The sequence below is a fragment of the Gadus morhua genome, chromosome 19 (genome assembly GCF_902167405.1).
Source record: "Gadus morhua chromosome 19, gadMor3.0, whole genome shotgun sequence".
NCBI lineage: Eukaryota > Metazoa > Chordata > Actinopteri > Gadiformes > Gadidae > Gadus > Gadus morhua.
In genome coordinates, this window is record NC_044066.1 from 9565113 (window position 1) to 9590878 (window position 25766).

General features: G+C 44.1%; 1 protein-coding gene across 2 annotated transcripts in view; it reads left to right on the plus strand.

Moving 5' to 3' along the window:
- The window catches only part of astn2 (astrotactin 2), a 269562-nt gene extending 251649 nt beyond the window's left edge, over positions 1–17913 (plus strand). For both annotated transcript variants that reach the window (XM_030341421.1, XM_030341422.1), the window contains 3 exons: positions 8744–8844; positions 9786–9969; positions 17620–17913. In XM_030341421.1, the coding sequence (XP_030197281.1) occupies positions 8744–8844; positions 9786–9969; positions 17620–17875 (541 nt within the window). In that variant the 3' untranslated portion in view covers positions 17876–17913. The remainder of the gene's footprint in view (positions 1–8743; positions 8845–9785; positions 9970–17619) is intronic.
- The last annotated feature ends 7853 nt before the right edge of the window (positions 17914–25766 follow it).

The window sequence follows — 25766 nt, forward strand, 5'->3', positions numbered from 1 at the left end:
TCTATCGTTTAAGGGATTTTTCGTTGCTTTCAAAAGAAAAGCATCTGACAACACTTGGAAGTGATTATTTTGAGGTAGGAAGTGAGTTCATGAATCCAAATTTAGAAATAGACTTATCCGTGCACGGTCTACTGTACTCCCACTATTATATTGTTTAGTCTGAAAGACACAACAAGCGGTTCAATGAATGTGCAAAGAGCAAAGTGTCCTGTGCCTCTTTTTACCTCAAAAGGTTGGGAGGCTTTGGTCATTTGAGATGCTGCTTGTCAATTCAAAATGACCTTTATCCAAGTGGTGAAGTATGATATCAAATACCCAATTGCTTCAGAACATTTAATAGAAAAATCCATTGAGCCCTCTGACGGGCTGAGCGATAACGGCGTGAAAGCGTATTGCATAGCGCTGGCTCGACGCAGAGCCGCGCTGTTTGGATGCTAATCGCTACAGCATGTTTAAGATGGAGGCTAATTGGTAATATAAAGCTAGCGCTGCGTGCATCAACGCTGCTTCAAGAGGGGAGCAGACTCACTGTTCCATGAAATAAATAGTAGATAAAGTGATGTAAGTATCATATGGGGTTTGTAAGCCTTTATGTAAGGGTTTGATTTCATAAATAATATTTGTCCATGCCTCGGGATGTTGATGTATTCCCCTTATCCTGCAATATTGTTTTTGGAGTGAATATATTGCAAGCTAATTATCTTCATTCTTGTTCTTGACCACACGTTTATGAGTTTGGTATTTCTCATTACCATAAAAAAAAAAGGGCTTGTATTAAGACATTAATACAAGCTGCGTGTTTGCAAACAAGAATGAGTGGCCAGATATATATCACACCACATCCTATCCTGGGTATCTGTTGTTCCTGCTGGGGACGGTAGTTTGAATTAGGGGTTCGCGTCTCGTTCCCCCCCTCTTTCTAGAAAGCAGCTGGCTTGAGTTAGCGATGGAGACGTATCTAGGTCTCACCATGGTGGTCAAGAAATCTCTTTTCTTTTACTGAAGAGGAAAACATGTTGTTGAATAACTCCCAGATGAGATGGAGAACAATGCTGTGGTGTTTCCAAAAGGTGCCACTGAATAGTAGTGCTGTACACTTTTTTTTATCCAACCAAAACTGTTTTTTCCTTTTTAGATTTGTGTCATTGATCGTGAGCAGGTAAGGTTTATTAAGGGTGCATCTTGCTCAAGGATGCCTACAGGTAGTCTTCAGACAATGGGGTTTGAATCCAGAACCTCACGGCTGGGAGTCAACCCCTCTATCCGCTAGACAAGAGGTGCAGTCTTTTTTGAGTCGTTTCCTGTTGTACTATTAACACTGTGACGTGTTGACTCTTGGTCATGTTTTCCCCTTTGTTTGAATCGTGGCAATGTGCAATTGATATGAGCAATGTATTTGCCCAAACTATTTGCCTTCCCTTTTTATAGCTTAAAATTAAGGAGGAGCGGCTTGGCTTAAAGCCGTTTTCTGACTGAGATGCTTTTATTGGATAGACCGTGCACAGTTCAGGACTCTGAGCTTTTCTAATTATTGTTTAGTTTTCTTTGTTCTGGGTAATATTTGTTTTGGGTGGAGCACACAGCCATAGAAACGGCTACACGCTGAGTGTTACTTTGAAAAGTGGGTGAGATTTCCAGCGATAGAGGTCAATAAAGTTACCTTGACTAACCCCCGACCCCCAGAAAGAAAAATCACCAAAACAGCCTCACTTCTACGGCGTGGTGAAGAAACCCGCTTCAAGTGGTCTGCTCTGTTTCTTTTCTTACGTTTCGAGGTCTCCGCGGCGTCTCCCTGTGACGCAGGCGAGGAGGGGCGCGCTCCGGCTCAGAACGTATAGTCCTCGCCACACAGGGAAACGCATGGGACCGGGCCAAGCCACTGACTCCCCGGCTCTCTCCCATAGCCTTGTTAACGCAGCCCAAACAATCTTGTTGTCCTCGGATAACATTGGGACGTGCGTTGGAAGTGACGTCAGCAGGCACACCTTCCGTGCAGCCAACGTTTGCCCGCGTTCATCTGGAGCTGGATAAGGACTCTTGCTGACATTGGCCACATTTGATCTTCCCAAGGTTGCCAGAACACTGGGGCGCCTCTCTCCCCCTGAACCTGGCAGTGTCCATGAATGACTTTCTCCTCTCTCTCTCTCCCTCTCTCTTTTGCTCTGGCTTTCGCTCTCTCTCTCTCTCTCTCTCTCTCTCTCTTGCTCTCTCTCTCTCTCTCTCTCTCTCTCTCTCTCTCTCTCTCTCTCTCTCTCTCCATCTCTCTCTTTCTCTCTCTCTCTCTTTCTCTGTGTGAATGAGTTGGTGGTGGTAGTGTTGTTGTTTTCGATCTCGTAGTTGCCCTTGCAACATCGGCATTTTGGTCAAGGCATTCAATGGCGCTGTCCAAACATGTCTGTCAGTTGAGCTCGCAAAAAAACTTGAGTAGCACACGACGGGGGTTAAACACATGGACAAGATATGAATGAATTAAAATGTATAGACATGCTGCTATTGTGGTTCAACATGCGTCTTCCAAAGTGCGGATGCTTTGCCACCTTCCCACGTCATAGTTTTATATTTGCATCAACATTCTTATGTAACATTTAAACCGTTAAGTGGGGACTAAGTTGAAGTTGCATTCGTCAACAATCACTCTATTAAGGATTCCTTCGATTACACAGATGATAATGAGTTAATATCCATTTTAGTTCCTCCCAAACTTGAAGTTATTGAAACTATTCTTGAAAAGACATTAGCAGTGGTTGCACAATAATTATTACATTGTATTAATTAATAACAATTGTATTACATTTTTTAGATACATCAATACAATCGCGAAGATCTCAGTTTTGTTCTCTTTGGCGCCATGTATTGCAAAACATTGCAGTAGGTCATTATACACACAACTGAGTTGAAGAGCCAGTCTGTTGCAGTAGCTCTGCCCTACCCTCCCTGGGGGAATAACCACTGCTGGGTGATGGAAAACGTGTTAATCACAGGGCCACTGGTGTTTTGAATGCATGGCGGGAATGTTGGCGCTGACACACCCGCAAGGGCTTTCACCAGTGGGGTCATAGGCTCAATCCCAATTGTGTTACCTTATTGTGCGATAGAAAGTGACTTAAAGTGTTATGCCGAGACATCTGTAAATTGGTATTCGCCTGTCTCTTCCAGATTCAGACCAGTTGTTAAATTTCAAATTCATCATTGTGTCCAGAAGGAGGTTTCATGCAATTCTTAGTAGATTATACAGCACTATTTTGGGTGCTGTGATCATTAGACTGGCTGTGATTCGCCGTTGACAGGTCACCCTCCGCAAAGACTTTCCAAGCCAAAAGCAGCTGATAATATCATTGTGAAACACAGCTACAGCCCCATAAATAGCTTAAATTATCTGTCTGTTTGTAGGCAAACTATAATCTTATTGTGTTTTTACTGGCACTTTCGAATCAGCGACTGGTCAGAACACATTAGAAATCTTTGGGAAGTAATCAAAAGTGTATTTCCCTCACACGAACAGGAGCTCGGCTACTGATACGCTTTAAGTCCACATGAATTAGGCATCAACAACTCGTCTGAATCTAGGTCAGACGGGCAACCGCCAATTCACAGATTTCTCGGTGGATCCCTTTAACTGACATAATATTTAAAAGAAATCTTTGAGATGGCCTCTTTAATATATCTTTAATCATATATTGTATGTATATTTACATATATTGTATGTATATTTACATGTGCGAGATATTCTTTAAACAATCCTCATTACGCTCTCGCTCCGTCTGACGGTGAAACCTTTTTGTTTTTTGGAGTGAACATTACATTCCAGAGCTGATGCATAGATGGCGGTCTGCCCCACCACTGTTGTTTTGGTTTGGGTCTTGGTTGTTGACTTAGACCAAGACAACCAGGAACGCTGTTATCTTTCCAAATGTCAGCTATTGTTGCGGCCAGCTAACTGTTAGGGATGTAAATTTAATGTTGCAATAGCATAATATAAAAATGTTCAACAAATTGGGTCTGCCAGGGAAGACAAAAGTCCGATAGCAGGAATGCTATAAACTGGGTGAACGGGGTGTATCGTTTTATTTAGTTTCAGCCAATCATGTTGCTGGAGCCGGTGATTGGTTACTAACTTATACAAACACGGTTAGCGGTAGTAAAGCCAGTACATCCTGTCCGGACCCCAATTTATTGTTATCCCCTTCTGAAAGCTTAATCGACTCTCGCAAATGTGTTAATTTTCGGTAGAACATATCGGTAACGTATCAGGAAACATAGGCATAACTCCTCCCCTTTCAGTTTTCTGTTTCCTGCCCAGGTTCTTTGCTGTCACCCCCCCCCCCCCAGATTACTTCTGTACTACTGTAACTTTGCCCTCTATCCTATAGAGGACTATATTGGTCTACCTGAACTCTAGGATCTGAGACCCGACCCAGGACCCGTACTAATCAGGGTCCACATTTCATTTTAGTTATGGTCCGGTTGTGCTACCCATTCTATCACAGCAAGTCTCGGGTCTTCTCATCATGATGTCTTGTACCCAAGTCGATCCCAGAAGACCCCGGGACCGGCACTGATCACCAGCGAACAGCACAGAAGTGATGATTTATATCTTTAGCATTACCATGGCGTTTTTAGAAACATGTTAATTTGTTTTAGTTGGGTCCATAACAATTCTTCATTCGTCTCAAATCCAGGATATCTGCACTGGGACATGTGCGGGGTAGGGTCTGTAAGGGGGACAAAAGGGGGTCCGTTTGTATATGTTTTCACAAATGATCGTGTAAGTATCTTGTACCAAAATTCCCCAGTCCATTAGGAGTTGGGTGGGTCATATTGGAGTGGTTTAGACCTTTACTCTACTACTATTGATAGCACTATGGACAGATGACGAGGATCATCAGATGGGTAGGGTTGTGTGTCCATATTTGGGTATGGGAATCTAGATCAAGTCATGAATGAATGAAATAATATTGTGCTGGTGGCCCTGATAAATGTGCGGCACCGAGCTGTGTGATGTGGTTCCAGCGGATGATGTCATAGAAAAGCCATGCCTGCTGTGCTGTCCTTCCAGAAATACTGCACTAATTGATACATTCTCTCACCCCGCGTTCTCCCTCACTTTCTCCCTGTCCCCTGTAACATCGCTCTCTCTTTCTCCCACTCTTTCTCCCTCTCTCTCTCTCTCTCTTCCCTCTCCCTCTCTCTCTCCCCCGCTCTCTCTCTCCCTCCCCTCCCCCTCTCTCTCTCTCTCTCTCTCTCTCTCTCTCTCTCTCTCTCTCTCCTTTTCTGGCTATCTGTCACCACCCGCTCCACCTTTTATTTTCCTTTCTCTTCTGTGCCGTTCATTAAATCAAAGGACAGTGGGTTACATTAATGGCAACAGCGCTAATGTACAAAAACATTAATCTGCCGTTTGTGGGCCTCCCGTAAGGAACGCAGGGCATTTGCAGCGATGGCACGCAGACAAAACCAATCCACTTCCAAACAATTTGTGTGCAGCCAGACAGCCTTGGGGATAGACAAGTGAGGGGAGAGGGGGGGGGGGGAGAGAGGGAGCTGGGGGAGAGAAGGAAGGCAGGCAATCGGAGACAGGGAAGGATAGCCAGAGCTTAACTCTGAGCAATGTGGATCGAGCGAGAGAGAGAGAGAGAGCGAGAGCAGGGGGGTGCGAGACAATCCCTCTGTGTGGTGGTAGTGGCGGTCAGCGGTCGGTGGTGGTGGTGGTGGAGGTGGATGGGTGTGTTTTGGGGGAGGGAGGGGAATGGTGGAGGGTTGTTTTGCCAGTACTGTTACTTCATGTTTTGACATTCTCGTGGCAAGCCAGACCGTGGCTGATTCCTTTGTTCTCCCAGGCGATCCTTATCACTGCCCAGTGCCAGTAGTGAGCTCAGACACCACAGACTCCAAGTCTATCCGCTCCACTCAACCCCCTGCCGGGCCCCTGTGTGTGTGTGTGTGTATGTGTGTGTGTGCCCGGGTCTCGGTGGAAGAACTTCATCAACAGTCATCCGAGTTGGGGGGTTGGCGTGAACGTCTGTAAAATTGTACCCTTGGCGAAAGAGAATACCTATTTTTTTTTTGGGGAGAGAACGAACCGAAAACCACTAGTAGTTGCACAAGCTTCTTTTGTTTTTTTTCCCCTGTTGCCTATTTGACCCATATGTCGCATTCTTGTCGGCGTTCCTTATCTGATGTTTTGATATGCATCTCCGGATCTGAAGTCACGGAAGGTGAACGATGCTGATGATGCTGATCCCCTTTTCAGAAGCATCCCGAACCAGAAAGATCAAAACAGTGAACCTGTGCTTGCCGGGCCTAAACTCAAACTCGCAAAACAAATTGCCCCTGATTAATATCCCAACCAGTCCTCCTCCCCTACACGTCTTCCCGCCCGCCCGCCCCCCCCCCCCCCCCCCCCCCCCCCCCCACATCCTCGTCCTCACGATCTCTTCCTCTCTTCTCCTGCCCCTGACTCTCTATCCCCTGGCAGCGCTGAGGCCATGTAATCCAAACAGCGTGAGGGCTAAGTAACGCCAGCATTGTTTTGCTGGGCAAAAGGAGACGGCGAAAGCCTGGGGACGGCATTTCGGGGGCCCCTACGTCTTTCGTGAGGTTTTCTCTTCTGGGTACCGCATGTATCCTGATGAATAACAAGAGCAGACAAAGTATGTGAGCAATGTCCTGACGGGGCCATATTACAAACAAAACAATCACTCAGCGACATTGAACAAGCTTTTTTCAAACAAAGGGGGGAGGAATTCAAAATTACATGTTGCACATAACACATTTTGGAGAGAAACAAAGAAAAACTTTTGGGTGATGGTGGGGGGGGGGGATTGTCAAAGAAAATCCTTCAATTCATTTACATGTGATTGTAGTATGTGTGTACACGTTTCGGTTTCAATGTTTGTCTCAAGTGTACCTAAGGCGAGCGAGGGAAAGGAAAAACTTGCATCCTGACCACAGTGTTTTCACACTTGTTACAGTCATGCAAAACAAGTTTGTTTGGATTCCCCAACCGAGAAAGACCGTTGTGCATGATGAAGGGATACGATTTTTTGCGAGCAGCACTAGTACAATCTCTTCTCAAAGAAATACCTTGGATTTAAGTTTGCGACATCTGGAGAAGGTCATCAAAATGGTCAACGGTCACGGGTCAACACGACCTTCAACACCACCATAAAATCACAAAATCAATACTGTGTCTTCATTTGCCTTCATAAAACAAAAATAAGCTCAAAAGGGTGGACTCTGAAGACCATATGGAGCTAGGTTGGTGATTCCACCATCAGCGGCAACACAGTTAAAACACACACCCACACACAAACAGACAAAAAGAGAGTCTGAGCTGACTGTTGTTGGTGTAATGCAGCGCAGGCAGGGCCAGACGCCGTGGGCTGAGTGGACCGCAGAGGGCGGCCGAGGACACAGGTTCTGCTGGGGGACGCATGACGCCATGGTCACGGGGGCCAGCTCCAGCGGCGGGCCCTCGTCCTCTGAACATCAAGGGGTTTCCAAGTCCTCGTTGCGGCAGGCCTGCTTTCGAGGGAGCACCAGGCGGGCGGTGAGATGTGCTCGGGTGAGCACCAGGCGTTCTGTTGTCGTCTGGATGCTGTGCAGAGACGTTGAGCAGCCGCTGGTACCACAGACAGAAGCGCTTCACTAGTCTTCCTCCTAGCCCGTGCTGCTGTGTCCGTATCCATGAATCAGTTTTCATGGGCGGCTGGTTCACAGGCTTCTCCGCTGGGTTTTGTCAATGAGCTGACGAGCTGTACTGTTGTAGGTCATGAATATCAGGTTATTGAAGCTTTTGAATGAAATCCGTGTTTTGATTTGAAACAATTGGATTCAATTGAATTACAAGGGTTTGATACCAAATGTAATATTTGCAAATATTATTAGGCCTATATACTGTATAAATGAACCATTTTGGTTGTATGTGCTAGTTACTGATATATGCAAAAAAACGAATGAAATAGGTAAGTGAGGACAGCAAAAACAGCACCGAAAAACCACCAATGCCTTCTGTTCCGTTATTAAAAAACCCTTTTCACTGAGGTGTCATCACGGGACACACACAGGTGTCGCTCATAACGCTCATTATGGGTCTGCTGCTTTTTAATTAACCGACTCGTAATTAGCGCGATGAGCGACACCTGTGTTTGACCTACGACGACGCCTCTACGAAAGGGGGGGTATACCACGGTCCACCCCCCCCTCCTCCTCACGGTCACCTTAATTGAACCGGGGGAGCTTATTGGCTGGCAGAATCGAGGTGAGTGATTGCTGATTGGCCGCAGCTGTGCTGTCTCTCCACGACCCCAGCGGTAGACGGATGTCGGGGATGTGGCGGACAGATATTGGTGCTCTGACGGAGCTGTTCAGTTGTGGTGGCTAGTCGTCCCCCTTGTTACTTCCCATGGCCCCTGGCTCTGTGTTCCCGAGTCACCACAGCCTAGACATGTTTTCCTATTAGGAACACAAAGTTGCCATCGTTGTTTTTCGAGGGACTCGACTTGTTTTCTTCGGCCGCCAACCTCCCTTTCCCCACCGCTACGTTTAACGTAATGTATATATCTCACGGGAGACACAGCCAGCCGGTACCGTTTTCTTCTCCCCACGCAAAAGTCACGAACTCCACATGCCAAGATCTCCATAAGTATTGATAAAAAAATATAAAAAAAGAATATAAAAGACTATCTAGATTTATTTAAATGTTTTCCCAATCTTTTTTTGTACCTCTTCCTACCCTGTCCAGGTTCACCCTGTATGCTGTGGACAGCCGAGGAGGTCACTCTGAGTACAGCTACGTGTCTGTGAGGACGTCTTGTCCCATGGTGGACGATAGCAGGGCCGAAGGTACAGTTTTGACTCACTATCTATCTGACCCTCAGATTGTGTTGCGACTGTCCGTGAAAAATTCTCAAAGCGTGTTCAAACTTTTTTAATGCATGACTGATATTCAAACATGATCAAATATCTTTAATTACTGATTATTAATATATGTACAATTCCCAGATAATACTACCATACCTACCTAAACAGGGTATACTACCATACCTACCTGAGCATCCAACCAAATGTTTGAAGCTTCAGCGTTGACAAGTGACCTTGGCCTCTTCTCTGCCCTATCACCATCCCTGTCTGCCATTATTACCAACAACAAGACTAACCCTCTTGGTCTATTCCTTACTTATGCTAGAAAAGGTTTGGTGCTACTGCATTTGTTGTTCAAATGCAGAACCTAATCTAATATATTTTTCCATATGGTTACCGGTAATCTGGTAATCGCTCAAATCAGACTTTAGACTAATATCTAAATTAGTCTAAAGCTCAAATCTCAGTGAACATATGTTTTACTTTCTTTCACCTCATACATATTTATTTCAAACCAATCATTTACTGAAGGCGGGATCTGTGAGCATGTGATTGGCCAACACAAACGGTCAGCAACCTGTAAAAACGTGTCTGTAAATGCTTCAAATCCACATTGTGTAGACTGGCCAATGTAGACATCCCCTCATTTAAATCCCCTTAGTGAAAGCCTCCGTGCGACTGAGTTTTCTGCAGTAGAACTCTCCATAACAAAACAGGAAACCAGGGATGACTCCGCCCCTTACAGTTTCTGATTTCCGGCCCAGGCTCCTCCCCGCTCCCCCCAAAAAGTTCTGCTATAAGTAATACGACAGCTGGACCCTAAATTCCCGGTAATCTGACCCTTTCCTGTTCTTCTGTCAACCTCTCTTTCTCTTGCCTCTCATTCCTCCCTCCCTCCCTCCTCCCTCCCTCCCTCCCTGCAGAGATAGCCGACAAGGTGTACAACCTGTACAACGGCTACACCAGCGGCAAGGAGCAGCAGACGGCGTACAACACGCTGATGGAGCTCCCCCCGCCGCTGCTGTACCGCGTGCAGCACCACTACAACGCCCACTACGAGAAGTTCGGCGACTTTGTGTGGCGCAGCGAGGACGAACTCGGCCCCAGGTGAGCAGGACGAGGTGGGGTGTGGAGGTGTTGACGCCGATACCGCTATTTATTTCGATGTCAAAATAAAGGTTTCATGTGAAAACAACACGTATCATGTACCTTTAAGGCGGAGATGGCGGTAGGCCCTTCGATCGGGTTCTGTCTGATATTTAATCCGGCCGTGGTTTTAAAAAAGGAGCCAGGTATTGGGAAAAGCCCAGTAGTTGGTTAATATGTGTAGACAGGTTCTAACCGTCCTGCACACAGGATGTGTACACCGTTCCCGTCGAGATCTTGTTTCACGTGGCCTACAGGTTGAGTTGCTCTTCTCGCAAATCCGCTGACCCGATTCAGCTCAACCTCTCTGTTGATCTGGTTTACCTGCTCATGGTATTGATCACTAACTGGCGAGGAATATATCCAGCTATATCTACCGGTGTATTACCAGCATGTGACCATTATTTGTCACAAAATTGAAGAATTCATTTAAATAAATAACCAAATGAATCTGATAATAATATTCAATGGCATCAATATTTGTTATGTGCATGAAAAAAAAAAAAATGGTAGGTCAAGCACTGTATCAGACTGATTGATTTGATTGTAGCGACTGATGTCCAGCTTTCTGCCTCAAACTTCCCTCACGACTAAATAACTGTAAGCCGCCATATCCGACATGATAACTAATTAGGCAGAGACCATAGAATGCCAGGAAAGTGAGGGCGGAAATCTGAAAGGTCACTCTGTTTTTATTACCTATTAACTGCATTCCCTGTCGGTTCTTGTTGGTTGGCTATCAGCAATAGATGGGGGGGGGGGGGGGGGACAGCAGCCTAGTTTCATAGGCGGTAATGGGCCACATTCATAACTGGGATTTCATTGATTGGATGACGTTGTTAACGCACAACATGGGGTGGGAACACGTGTCACATGCACGCACGCACAAACACACAAACACTCACACAGAAGGCAGGTAGGTCATCACATTTTTCAAACCAATTCTAGGAAATAAGAGCTGATCTAAAACACCTTGTGCCTCAATACAACCCCCATTTCTAGTGATGCTTTTGGTTGGTAGAGGTGAAAAGGTTCAAGTAAGGGGAGAGTTTCTTCAATGTCCGAGAAACATCCTCTTCCCTGAAATGTCGTAGAAGCAGGAAAATGACTTGGGTTGTAGAGATCTTCTGCTTTCCGACAAAGGGCCCTATTATTTACTACTACAAAGCCTCATTACTGTTTGGCCCCATCTTTTGAAAACCGATTAAAGCTTTATGCGCCGAAAGCAGCACTAATAGTAATTGATAGTTGTAGTTTATATCATAGTTATTTAGTGGCACGTTAGAATGTGTGGAAGGACCATAAATTGCTTTATTGGGTTAACAATTAAATACCTCTTAAATACCCACCTTATGTATTTAGTTAAATAGCATTTTTGTTTAAACCTTGCCAATAGCCATGGCATGATGGCAATGCGAAATCCAACCTATTTGAGATTAATTTAATGAGTTAGTTGAAATAAAGATATGATCCAACTCCCTAAACTGTTTTATTTGTACAGGTTAATTGTCTGTTTATTACACAGATTAACAATTTACATTATTAAGTTTTAAAATTTAGATCATTTTTGAGATATTCTACACATATTTGATTGACAATTCGGCCTATCCAGGTCCACTCCCACACAAGCCATATACACTTTAAACACACTGCAAATATTTATCTATGTATTTATTTATCTATATATTTATTTTTATATATCTATATGCACTGAAGCAGTGTGCATAGAGTACACATTCATTTATTTATATTTATAAATAAATAAATGTGTACTCCATGTAATATATTTGAAGCAGATCATTATTTCAATGCAATCGATAATTGCTCAGAACATTAATTTGTAGAAAGTATCCTGACTGATGAACTCCCTCGCGTTCGACTCGAAATCGTCCGGTACCAACTTCCAGACGCGCACACAAAATAACCCTGAGCGACCGTTTATGTGGAAACGCTCAAACTGTTTGTATCCCTGAGACAAACTAGAGCAACAAGGCTGTGTTCCAGCAAGACAAACATGTGTACGCTAAGTCCTCGCCCCTCGACCGGGGAGGTCGGCATGGCTCTTGAACGGGGTCGTCACGACAACAGGGGAAGAACGGCAAGCGCAACGCGCACTGGGCATCAGCTGTCACTCTGGATGGAGGTAAATGTCATTCTGGGAAGACGCATGAAGCGTGGGCTTCTGCAGCTTCTTGTTTTGATTAAAATACAATGAAAAGTCGAACGGTATTTGGATGAACCCAGCAGGGGCGCCTTTATTTTCTCCCATTAGGAGCACAGAGTGGAATTCCGAATAACGGAGTGGATTGCATTTCAAAGTGGCTCGCGTTCAACAAATTAAAAAAACAAAAAGAGTTTGGTTTTCCAATATCACGCAGGTTTTAAGCAACAGTACTTGTGAGGTCAATCCCGGCCTCTTTTGTCCCCCTATGGGGGAACAGGCAGATTGTTCACTGGGAACGCATTAATGAGCTATAGCCATGGTGTAGGTTGAGCATTGGTTGGTTTATACGACCTGGCCCTGGGTCACTTCAATGCGAAACACTGAGCACCGTCCTTCCAGGTCTTCAGCCTGAGACCCCTTTAGGGTGAGACCCCAGGCCTTTGCGTGAGACCCCTTTAAGGTGACACCCCATGCCTTCAGCATGAGACCCCCTTAGCGTGAGACCCTAGGCCTTCAGCATGAGACCCCCTTAGCGTAAGACCCCTAGGCCTTCAGCATGAGACTCCTTCAGCCCGACACCCCTTAGCGTGAGACCCCAGTCCATCAGCCTGAGACCCCTTAGCGTGAGACCCCAGAACGTGGCAGAGGAACACAACCGCGGCAGTCCAACGGCCTCCATCCTGCAGCCAACAGCGTTTCCCGGCTGTGGAAGACCACAACAGAATAATGCTGTTAAACCCCCCCCCCCACTGGTAATCCCAGGACGGCCCGCGATCGGACTTATGAATGTGATTGGAACGTACTTTTTCAGCTGCAGGTGGCAGCCAGGTCCTAATTCCCGTCAAATGTTTCCTGTTCCCACCGTGCCTGTTCACCATCACGAAGTTGGACGCTGTCTCTGAGAGAGGGAGCGAGGGAGGTAGGGGGACGGAGGGAGGGAGAGAAAGAGGGAGAGAGATCACAGCGTTGTAACCGTTGTTTGTTTCATCGGCTACATTTCTGGTCAGTATTAAGTCTGGGCTCTGCAATGTGCAGTCGTGCTCAGTTTCAAGGGGGCGGGGGGGGGGGGGGGGGGGGGGGGGAGGTTGGTGGATTCTACCCATTTGGTCTGTAATGTTTTGTTTGTCTTTCCTTCCTTGGATGTTTATTTAAAGATCTCATCCACCTCCTCCTTGTGCCTCTGCATCTCTCCGCACTCGGGTTCCACCGCGATTGTCAAACCAGAGCAGCAGTTTGGCAGCGGGCCGTGAGGGAGAGATATATAGAGAAAAGGAGAGAGGGAGGGCGAGCTCTCTGACTAGATGCATGTCTGGGTTCCCGCCGGCGCGCCAAGATTCCCCAACCAGATTGTCCCGGTTCCGTGTCAGCTACCCCTTGTTGGCTTTTGGTGAGGGAATGCTGGAATGTGGTAAACAAGTCGTGCCATTTTTTGATGTTCTTTTGTGTTAACCTCTACCTGGACACCGTTGCACGAATAGGCTTGTGTGTGTGTCTGTGTGTGTGTGTGTGTGTGTGTGTGTGTGTGTGTGTGTATGTGTGTGTGTCGCAATGTCCGACATTGAGACAAGCAACACACACTCCAACACACACACAGATACAGGCGCACACAAAACACACACACACAGACAAATACACACGCACTGATTCAGGCGCACACGCACACACATACCGTGGTCGGTTGGGTATTGGTTTAGGCCTCCTCTGTGAATCCTTTCCATATAAAGTTAAATCAAAGACCAAACGGTGAAGAATAGCTGGGTGTCGTGAGACCCCAGATCATGACGCGGTTTGTTCCACAGTAGTGCCATCTCCATAAGGACATAAATCTCCCCAACCGCAGTGCATGATGTCATGTGTTTTCATCCTTGTGTTATTATTCCCTTTTCATTCATCTTTTTATTGATATATTTATATATATATCCTTTTACTGAATAAGTAACAGGACCAGAGGAGCTCACCTCACTTTTTTTTGCAAGGGCATACCAACTGCTTCTCTGGAGCTTACTGACAGTTCTCTACAGAGAGCAATACAGTGTGTTAGCCCGAAGCATTGAGTTACCCCCGGCAAAGAGAGAGAATGTAGTCTATTGTATTAGTTATTTCTTAACACTAGGGACAAGACTAATTCTGTGGTTGGGGGGCCAAAGAGTTTCCCCTTTCTTCGGTGTCTCGTGTGCGCCGTCCAAAACACCCAAGCCTTTCCCCGCTGAATGTAAATAGAACAAAAATAGGATGGACCACGTATTGATTCACGGAAACGGATGATTGATTGATTGATCTGGCCTGCGGAACCAGCAGTAGGTCTTCCGCCACTAAGAGTCTTGACAGGAACGTATTTATCGGCGCTATTATTGTCCCGTCGCATACCACGTCTCGACGTCTACGAGGCCCCCCCCCCCCAGCGATGCGATTCCTCAGCAGAGCAGGATCTCAGCGCGGTCCGTTCCGCAACACGTCCCTCTGGTATGTCCCCGGCAGGCCGCCCCTCGCGGGACAACCGAGGATCAGGTAGGATCACGCGCCTCTGGCCGCCAAGGAGGGGGGGCCACTTCTCAAGTAACCACGGGCGATGCCAGAACCCCCCCCCCCCCCCATCCCCACGTCCCTCTCACTCACTCAAACAAGGGCCAAACCAAACACTAAACTCCATAGTCAACTAAAACAACTCGACTTCCAAGTCCATTTCCTCCTCGTTCTCATAAAGAGCTTCAGCAGTGAGAGCCCCCCGCACACCCCCACCACCCCTTGCCGCCAACACACACACACGCAGACTGGCACACACACGCGCACACACGCACACGCACACACCACACAACATAACACCGCCACACACTTCCCAGCGACGCTCCGCGAGTGTGACTCAGCAAACACGACCACCGACCCCCCCGCGACCGCCGCTTGTTTACCCGAGTGTGGACACGCACACACACACACGCGCACACACGCACACACACACACACACACACACAGGAGTCTTAACCATGACACGTACAACACCAGCGCCCTGCCAGCCACCGCAAAAAAAAAACAAAGAAACGAGCGAGAGAAGAAGGGAGAAGAAGAAACGGTTGAACTCGTTTGAACACAAAAAACAAACGAACGAAGGGGGCAACGCCACGGCCAGCCAGGATCAGAGGGCGCCGTCGGGCCCTCTCGCCTCAGAGCAGTCGTCTTACAGGCTGGTCGGTGGGACGACGAGGATGATGGATGGACCACCACAGTGGGTGGGTGTGGTGGCTCTGACCAGGAGGCTGAGGGGCTCGGTGGGGGCACCGATACCTCAGAGGTTGGCTGGGCTGGTGGACTCTGGGGAAGGCATTTGGATCAGAGAGACGGCGGGGTTATTTACTGCATGGAGTTGGCAGCTTTTTGCCTCGTTGGGGTAATATACGAGCCAGCGCTATTGGTGGTGCCTTTTAAAAGGTAACAGAATGGCCAAGTGAAACCCGGGCAGAGTCAGCACTCCTCCTCGGGGAGGGGAGGGGGGAGAGGGGAGAGAGAGAGAGAGAGAGAGAGAGAGAGAGAGAGAGAGAGAGAGAGAGAGAGAGAGAGAGAGAGAGAGAGAGAGAGAGAGAGAGAGAGAGAGAGAGAGAGAGAGAGAGAGAGAGAGAGAGAGAGAGAGAGAGAGAGAGAGAGAGAGAGAGAGAGAGAGAGACTCCCCCCGTGTCTAGTAATGTCTATGTACTGAAACACACCTTCGGGACTTCAAACTCCCAACTGAATTGCTTGTTATCCGTCTGTATCCTCGTCTCTCTTTGCGCACGTAAAAACGGATTCAACCACATAAACCCACGCAAACTACCCAGATGCATTTAAAAACACAAACTGAATCAGTAGCAACTTTTAAGATTATGATTAAACAAAAGCACACACATGCGGATGGGGCTCCCCCTGTGAAAAGACTCCGCTCATTTACAAATTTCCCCCCAATTTTCACCATTATCATCCTCCTGACATTTAACATGATTGTTTCAACCCCTTAATCATCTGTTTGCAGTTTAGCCGCTCGAGACATAAGGAATTTTCGGGGAAGCAGGAAAATGTTCCTTCTGTTATTTTCTGCAAATAAATGTTATCTGTACTCTGCTTAACTAAAGACAGATGCTGATGCTTGGCAGACACGGGCCTACCCTACCAGATGGAATTCAACCCCCCCCCCCCCGCCACACACACACACACACACACCACCCACAACACCACCCACTACCGCCACTCTTCCCACCTCCCGTGTGTTTGGACTGTACACTAAAAACCCGGCTGCCTGCTACAAAGGTAGCCCAAGTTCATATTGACGTACGTCAGAGTGCATCATGGGATTTTCTGGTCAATGATACTGCGCCATATTGAGAGGACTCAAGAGAGAGTTGTAGCGCTGTTAAATCCTAAATCGACGATTATATACTGTAAATGAGGCTAATGAAAATATTGTGATACTTCTCGCATCAGAAACGCTGTGGAAGTTTCAAACAAAACAATGTCTCAGAGTAATGACAAAGATCCATTCAAGATCAATTATTAAACAATGACCAAAACAACACTACTACAGTCACTAACATCGCATTGTGCCTGCTTCCAAAATGGAGGCGGTCAATGCGATGTGACGTGGCGATTTACAAACCCTATAAGTTGCTAAGTTAGGGTAAGCTGGAAGGGGAATAAATGAATGAATGTGTTTCCGTGTGAGTGCGTGCCGTGCGTGCGTACGAACACATGTTGCTTAAATGCAGGGTACTGTGAAGACAGAGAGGCATGCCAACTGGGCTTGACTGGCAGGACTTTTTAAACCCGCTCTAGCCAGAGTACTTAATAGTAACTTCATAGAATCTGAGCAATGTTTGAAGAAAAAAATGCCTCCTCACTCTGGGTTATATTGTTGCAACAGACTCACCAGACTCAACCAGGGTGGTCTACTTCATAACAAATAGCATTACCCTTTCTTTTTGTGCAGTACGGGTACACTAGCCTGTGGAATACAGTGAAAGTTACAACATCGCCACCATATCTCTCTCCCTCTCTCTCACTCGATCTCTCTCCCTCATTTAAATTCCATATTACAAGTACGGTACAAAACCTCTCCCCAAGTCCTCCTCTGTTCGTTAGAACTGCTTGTGACAGTAATTAATCTCTCCCGCGCTGTCTCTCGCTCTCTCTCTCTCGCGCGTGTTCTCCCTCAATGAAGTTCCATTCAATTGAGCTTCATTGGCATGAAAACATAAAACATAAACATTTACACGTCCGAAGCAGTTTGAAAAGGAAACAATACCAAAAAGGTACAAAACAAAATATAAATGCCAAGAACTGAACAAAGCATCTCTTTCTCTTTCTCCCTCTCCCTCTCTCCCTCTCTCCCTCACCCACTACCCATCTCTCCCTCTCTCTCTCTCTCTCTCTCTCTCTCTCTCTCTCTCTCTCTCTCTCTCTCTCTCTCTCTCTCTCTCCCCCTACAGGAAGGCCCACCTGATCCTGCGGCGGGTGGACAAGATGAGCCACTACTGCCGGGCGCTGCTGCACAGCGCCTTCATCCAGAGCCGCACTGACACCATGGCCTACGTGTCGTGCCAGAGCGAGGACCTCTCGCGGGCGCTCCACAGCGCGGGCGGCGGAGGCGCCCTGCACGGCTCCCTCCACGACACGCGCACCGCCTGCATCGAGAAGCTCATCTCGGTGCAGCGCAACACATACGGCAGCACCAACCTGCGGTGAGGAAACTGATCGCTGGAGAGACTGTGGACAGAGACAGAGAGAGAGAGATAGGGAGACACAGGGAGAGAGAGAGGGAGAGAGAGGGAGAGAGAGAGAGAGAGAGAGAGAGAGAGAGAGAGAGAGAGAGAGAGAGAGAGAGAGAGAGAGAGAGAGATAGGGAGACAGAGAGAGAGAGAGATAGGGAGACCCAGGGAGGAGAGAGAGAGAGAGAGAGAGAGAGAGAGAGAGAGATAGGGAGACACAGGGAGAGAGAGAGAGAGAGAGAGAGAGAGATAGGGTGACAGAGAGAGATAGGGAGAAGGAAAGGAGAGAGTGACTGTGGACAGAGAGAGAGAATGAGACAGAGAGAGATGGTGAGAGAGGGAGAGAGAGACTGCTGCACGTTTTGTCTGGTTAGGCAATCGGCGAAGATCGATTGAAGATCCCCCCGTGCCACTAAACATGGGTCGCTCCAAGGGGACCAGGTTTTTTTTTGTATAAGAAGAAGAAGAAGAAGATGAGGGGAAAAGAAACTCAAAGGATCCAAGGAGCGCCTCACGTAGACCTCAAGAAGTTGCCGGACATTATTTGTCGTTGAAAAAGTAATGAGAATAGACATATTTTGTGTGGCCTAAAAAAACAAACATCGGTGTGTGTGTGTGTGGAGAAGTAGGGAACTGTATTTTTTTAACTGCAACAATGCCAGCGATTGCACATATCAACGAGGAATTGCAGTGTGTTAAACATGTAAATTATCCCTTGGGCCAAGAGGTGGAGAGGAAGAGGGAAAGAGTTGCGCTAAAAAACACTGAATGTAATATTTGAGTTTCTTTACAGTGCTATAATAAAAGAGGCTTCTTAGGAATACAAAAAAAGAAAGGAAATTTGAATCTTTGCTCACTTCGTTTAATGGAGAAATAATTAATGAAGCAGTGAAGCCATTACCGAGTCTTTTATTATTCATCTCCAAAACTCATTCATTTAAATAATTTGAGGATGATTTCTAACATTAGAAAAAATATATAGTCTGTACAGAATAATAAGATTATATGCAAACATTATAAAGCGTAGATGTGGTAGCCATTTTGGCAAATATCGCAAGACATGAAATGTGTGGCAGTTCAACGCTAAGTTATTCAACTGCTGAATTTGTAGTTGACAAAGACATGTTTTCTTCTGTTAAGCCAAATCATAGTTATGCATAAAAAGAATCCCCAGCCAAGAGAAAGAGACAACTCTATTGTTTCGATTTAAAGAAGGATATTGATTGTACTTAAGTTGAGCCCTAACCCTAACCCTATTTATTTATTGTTTACCTTGGTCTATGCTATGTTTGCATTGGCTTCTCATTAGTCCGAGCTTTGACCTTCTCAAGAAACGACCACGGATTTAAAAATTATGCGCTGTTGCATTTTAGCTCGTTACGTTGTTTCCAAACATAACGATAAAAACTGTTTATTCATTCGTTAATTCACTTCATCTTGAGTGTTGACTCCACTGGATTAATTTATGTTCAGGAGTTTTGCCATATATTTAAAGTATTAAAGAGTAATCAATTTAATCAATTATTGATTTGAAAGTATTATTATAATGGTGGAAAGAAAAACGGCCCCCCATGTGTGAGGCAAAAGAGACTAAATTGTTTGGAAATGTGGACAAATAACAAATGCTGTCTTCACATGATGGTCACTCAATCAGGGTTTAATGGACCGATTCTAACAATCGATTTACATGGATAGAAAAGTATTGGAACATTTCAATTTTGATCATAAGGTGGTTAGGATATCGATAACTTTGCAACATTTTAATTTAGAGGATACAGGCTTTTTTGATGCATATGGTTTTATGTTGTTGTACATGAAAATGTGGAGGAATATGTGACTGTTGGATCACAACCGACTCATTTCTAGTCCATCGGATCATCCCAGAAGCCATGGATATTGTTTGAATGAAAATCTACAATGCCTTTTTTTATATTTCTTTTCAGATTATATGACTTGTTATAGTAAATTATTATATTGTACATTTTAAATTGTATATACGAATCTGTATTATGTGCTTTGATTGTCTTTTTTCTGAAGAATGTTAAATATTAAAAATGTATAGATAACCACCTCCACTCTCTCCTTTGCTTCAATTACCAAATATGGTTTCCCACACAAAAATATGTTGCTATTCATCCCGAAACTCCAAACTCTTAAATACTGACATGCTCCAGCCAATCAGATTAAATAACTAAGGGAGGCGGTCAACAAGTGCCACGATTTCTGAGCATTGAACATTTCTAAGAATATGTTCGGGCCAGTCTAAAGCCATGTGATATATATCAAATACATCTGGGTTCTTGGCTATGGAGAACCGAGTTCATCTCCCACAAGGGTCCTCTCTATGGAGACCTTCCGTTTTGGAAACGTAAGGATGTCTTGTAAATTTTAATGTCAATTATGCACACTCATACTGTGAGCACTGGTGTCTAGCCGATTTGGAGAGTCTCAAACAAAGCGTTCCAGGTCCTTGAAGCATGAAAGGTTGCAAAATACAATCTTCCGTTTGAAAATAATCTCATCACCACAACCTTCCTGAATTCGCTAGCTTGCTGGGCTGTCTCTAGACTGAGACATGTTACACAAGACGGTTATGTCCCTAAATGGGCATTTATTTAAGAACTAATCCATTTTTATTGCAACCATACTTGCATACCATTTCGTAAGGCGGGTTGGAAAGCAAGGAAAAAGATCCTGATTGAACATTGACAAATATGTGCAGAATGAGATTATTTTCACTTTTCTCTGTTGACTTGCATACAAACAGACATGTTTGGACTTAATGACTCCCCACAACTAAATCTTTCAGGAACTACAACATTTCAACATTGAAAAGTTTATTCACTTCTACATGAGCAACTCTTTTAGACCGTCATGGCTTCCGTTTGTTCGCAAGGCATCATTTAGTCTTCAAGATGACCTCAGGTTTCCATGGAGAGCCCTCTAGGCAAGGATTGAACCCAGGTCTCTCTGCTGCATCACTGAGAAGCCTGTTTTTTATCGTCCGTGATCAAATAAACATAAGGGGTAACACTGTCGTTTTTTATCAAATAAAACATAAGGGGTAACAATGTTGTTTTTTATCGGCTGTCATCAAATAAAACATAAGGGGTAACACTTTTTTCTTATCAAATAAAACATAAGGGGTAAAACTGTCGTTTTTTATCGCCCGTCGTCGAATAAAACGTAAGGGGTAACACTGTCGTTTTTTATTGCCCGTCAAAAAATAAAACATAAGGGGTAACAGAAATTTTTCATTGCCCATCATCAAATAAAACGTAAGGGGTAACACTGTCATTTTTCATCGTCCGTCATCAAATAAAGCGTAAGGGGTAACACTGTCGTTGTTTTATCCATCGTGATCAAATAAAACGTAAGGGGTAACATTTCCTTTTTTTATGTAATAAAACATGAGGGGTAACACTGTTTTTTATCGGCCGCCAACGAATAAAACGTAAGGGGTAACAATGTCGTTTTTTATCAGTCATCAAATAAAACAAGGGGTAACATTGTCAATTTTTTATCGGCTGTCATCGAATAAAACGTAAGGGGTAACACAGTCATTTTTCATCGTCCGTCAACAAAAAAAAGCGTAAGGGGTAACACTGTCATTGTTTTATCCATCGTCATCAAATGAAATCGAAGGGGTAATAATGTTGTTTTTTTCATGAAATAAAACATGAGGGGTAACACTGTTTTTTATCGGCCGCCAACGAATAAAACGTAAGGGGTAACAATGTCGTTTTTTATCAGTCATCAAATAAAACAAGGGGTAACATTGTCGGTTTCTATCGGCTGTCATCGAATAAAACGTAAGGAGTAACAATGTCTTTTTTTTCATGAAAAAAAACATAAGGGGTAACACTGTCGTTTTAGATCAGTCGTCATCAAATAAAACATAAGGGGAAACACTGTCTTTTTTTATGTAATAAAGCGTAAGGGGTAACACTGTCGTTTTTTATCCGTCGTCATCAAATAAAATCAAAGGAGTAACAATGTCGTTTTTTTCGTGAAAAAAAACAAAAGGGGTAACACTGTCGTTTTTTTCATGAAAAAAAACATAAGGGGTAAGGGGCCGTGTCCACCAAAAGCCTTTTTAAAAGGCAGAGCGCACCTTGAACTGCTTTCAACGCGTTTGTGTGCGCCGCTCAAAAAAGGCGCAAGAAGCGTATTTCGTTTACGTCATACGCGTCATCGCTTGTATCCACAGATATACAGCTTCTATCTGTTGGCTCCATCATATGGCATCTGACACCTGAACATCCTCTCTGGTTGCTCCTACAATTTGCGAAATGAATGCAAGATTAATAGCGCTTCTTGCCGTGGCAGCGGAGGTTGCGGACGATCCCCCTGCGCCTGTCGTGGTTGCCCGGAGGAGAGTGTGGGTCCACAGCATTAATCGTGGCAGGAGGCAGTACCAATACCACCTTTAACGTGAGGTCGTACAGGACCGGACACTCACTCACAGCAGTTATTAAACTTTCGTCTGACATGTTTCAGTTTGTTTCAGTTTGTGTTCTGTTGATACTTTTAGCCTTGCCTCCTCCTCGATTTTGATTGGTCGTTCGAAAAAAAGCGCAGATGACGTGGAGCGCTTTCCTTCAAAAGTTCAACTGTTTTCAACTGGGGCGTGCGTCTAAAAGCGCGAGGCGCGCGGAGCGTTTAACCGCCGCGGGCGGCTTTTTAAAAGGCGCGCTGCTTGCGCGTCCTGCCATAGAGAATGCATTGCAGACAGGCGCTCCGCCTTTTAAAAAGGCTTTTGGTGGACACGGCCCATAACACTGTCGTTTTTCATCAGTCGTAATCAAAAAAAACATAAGGGGTAATACTGTCGTTGTTTATGAAATAAAACATAAGGGGTAACACTGTGGTTTTTTATCCATCGTCATCAAATAAAATCAAAGGAGTAACAATATCGTTTTTTTCATGAAAAAAAACATAAGGGGTAACACTGTCGTTTTTCATCAGTCGTCATCAAATAAAACATAAGGGGTACCACTGTCGTTTTTTATCAGTCCTCATCAATTAAAACATAAGGGGTAGCATTCTCGATTTTTCATCGGCCGTCATCGACTAAAACGTAAGGGGTAACACTGTTGTTTTTTATCAGTCGTCATCAAATAAAATCGAAGGGGTAACAATGTCGTTTTTTTCATGAAATAAAACATAAGGGGTAATACTGTCGTTTTTTATCCGTCGTCATCAAATAAAATCAAAGGAGTAACAATGTCGTTTTTTTCATGAAAAAAAACATAAGGGGTAACACTGTCGTTTTCCATCAGTCGTCATCAAATAAAACATAAGGGGTAATACTGTCGTTTTTCTCATGAAATAAAACATAAGGGTTAACACTGTCGTTTTTTTCATGAAAAAAAACATAAGGGGTAACACTGTCGTTTTTCATCAGTCGTCATCAAATAAAACATAAGGGGTAATGCTGTCGTTTTTCTCATGAAATAAAACATAAGGGGTAACACTGTCGTTTTTTTTCCGTCGTCATCAAATAAGATCAAAGGAGTAACACTGTCGTTTTTTTCATGAAAAAAAACATAAGGGGTAACACTGTCGTTTTTCATCAGTCGTCATCAAATAAAACATAAGGGGTACCACTGTCGTTTTTTATCAGTCCTCATCAATTAAAACATAAGGGGTAGCATTGTCGATTTTTCATCGGCCGTCATCGACTAAAACGTAAGGGGTAACACTGTTGTTTTTTATCAGTCGTCATCAAATAAAATCGAAGGGGTAACAATGTCGTTTTTTTCATGAAATAAAACATAAGGGGTAATACTGTCGTTTTTTATCCGTCGTCATCAAATAAAATCAAAGGAGTAACAATGTCGTTTTTTTCATGAAAAAAAACATAAGGGGTAACACTGTCGTTTTCCATCAGTCGTCATCAAATAAAACATAAGGGGTAATACTGTCGTTTTTCTCATGAAATAAAACATAAGGGTTAACACTGTCGTTTTTTTCATGAAAAAAAACATAAGGGGTAACACTGTCGTTTTTCATCAGTCGTCATCAAATAAAACATAAGGGGTAATGCTGTCGTTTTTCTCATGAAATAAAACATAAGGGGTAACACTGTCGTTTTTTTTCCGTCGTCATCAAATAAAATCAAAGGAGTAACACTGTCGTTTTTTTCATGAAAAAAAACATAAGGGGTAACACTGTCGTTTTTCATCCGTCGTCATCAAATAAAACATAAGGGGTACCACTGTCGTTTTTTATCAGTCCTCATCAATTAAAACATAAGGGGTAGCATTGTCGATATTTCATCAGCCGTCATCGAATAAAACGTAAGGGGTACCACTGTCGTTTTTTATCAGTCTTCATCAAATAAAACATAAGGGGTAACACTGTCTTTTTTTATGAAAAAAAACATAAGGGGTAACACTGTCGTTTTTCATCAGTCGTCATCAAATAAAACATAAGGGGTAACACTGTCGTTTTTCATCAGTCGTCATCAAATAAAACATAAGGGGTAACACTGTCTTTTTTTACTTAATAAAACGTAAGGGGTAACACTGTCGTTTTTTATTGGCCGCCAACGAATAAAACGTAAGGGGTACCACTGTCGTTTTTTATCAGTCGTCATCAAATGAAACATAAGGGGTAACACTGTATTTTTTTATGTAATAAAACTTAAGGGGTAACACTGTCGTTGTTTATCGTCCGTCCTCAATTAAAACATAAGGTGCAACACTGTCTTTTCTTATTTAAAAAAACAAAAGGGGTAACACTCGTTTTTTATCAGCCGTCATCAAAAAAAACATAAGGGGTAACACTGTCGTTTTTTATAAAAAGAAACATAAGGGGTAACACTGTCGTTTTTTATGGGCCGATTTGACACTCTCGTTTATTATGAAGGATCGGGTGGCATAGCTCAGGAGGTAGAGCAATGTCCTGAAACGTTAAGGTTGGTTGTTCGATCCCCAGCTCCTCCTTGCTGGGTAATTATAGTACAATTAAAAACCTAAGGGGTAACACTGTCGTTTTTTATCGGCCGTCATCAAAAAAAACATAAGGGGTAACACTGTCGTTTTTTATCGGCCGTCATCAAAAAAAACAAAAGGAGTAACACTGTCGTTTTTTATCAAAAAAAACATAAGGGGAAACACTGTTGCTTTTTATCGGCCGTCATCAAAAAAAACATAAGGGGTAACACTGTCGTTTTTTATCAAAAAAAACACAAGGGGTAACACTGTTGTTTTTTATTCCCATTCATCAAATAAAACGTAAGGGGTAACACTGTTGTTGTTTTATTGCCCGTCAACAAATAAAGCGTAAGGGGTAACACTGTCGTTTTTTATCAAAAAAAACATAAGGGGTAACAGTGTCGTTTTTTATCGGCCGTCATCAAAAAAAACATAAGGGGTAACACTGTTGTTTTTTATCGGCCGTCATCAAAAAAAACATAAGGGGCAACACTGTCGTTTTTTATCAAAAAAAACATGAGGGGAAACAGTGTCGTTTTTTATCGGCCGTCATCAAAAAAAACATAAGGGGTAACACTGTCGTTTTTTATCGGCCGTCATCAAAAAAAACAAAAGGGGTAACACTGTTGTTTTTTATCAAAAAAAACATAAGGGGTAACACTGTCGTTTTTTATCGGCCGTCATCAAAAAAAACATAAGGGGTAACACTGTCGTTTTTTATCGACCGTCATGAAAAAAAACAAAAGGGGTAACACTGTCGTTTTTTATCAAAAAAAACATAAGGGGTAACACTGTTGTTTTTTATCGGCCGTCATCAAAAAAAACATAAGGGGTAACACTGTCGTTTTTTATCAAAAAAAACACAAGGGGTAACACTGTTGTTTTTTATTCCCAGTCATCAAATAAAACGTAAGGGGTAACACTGTT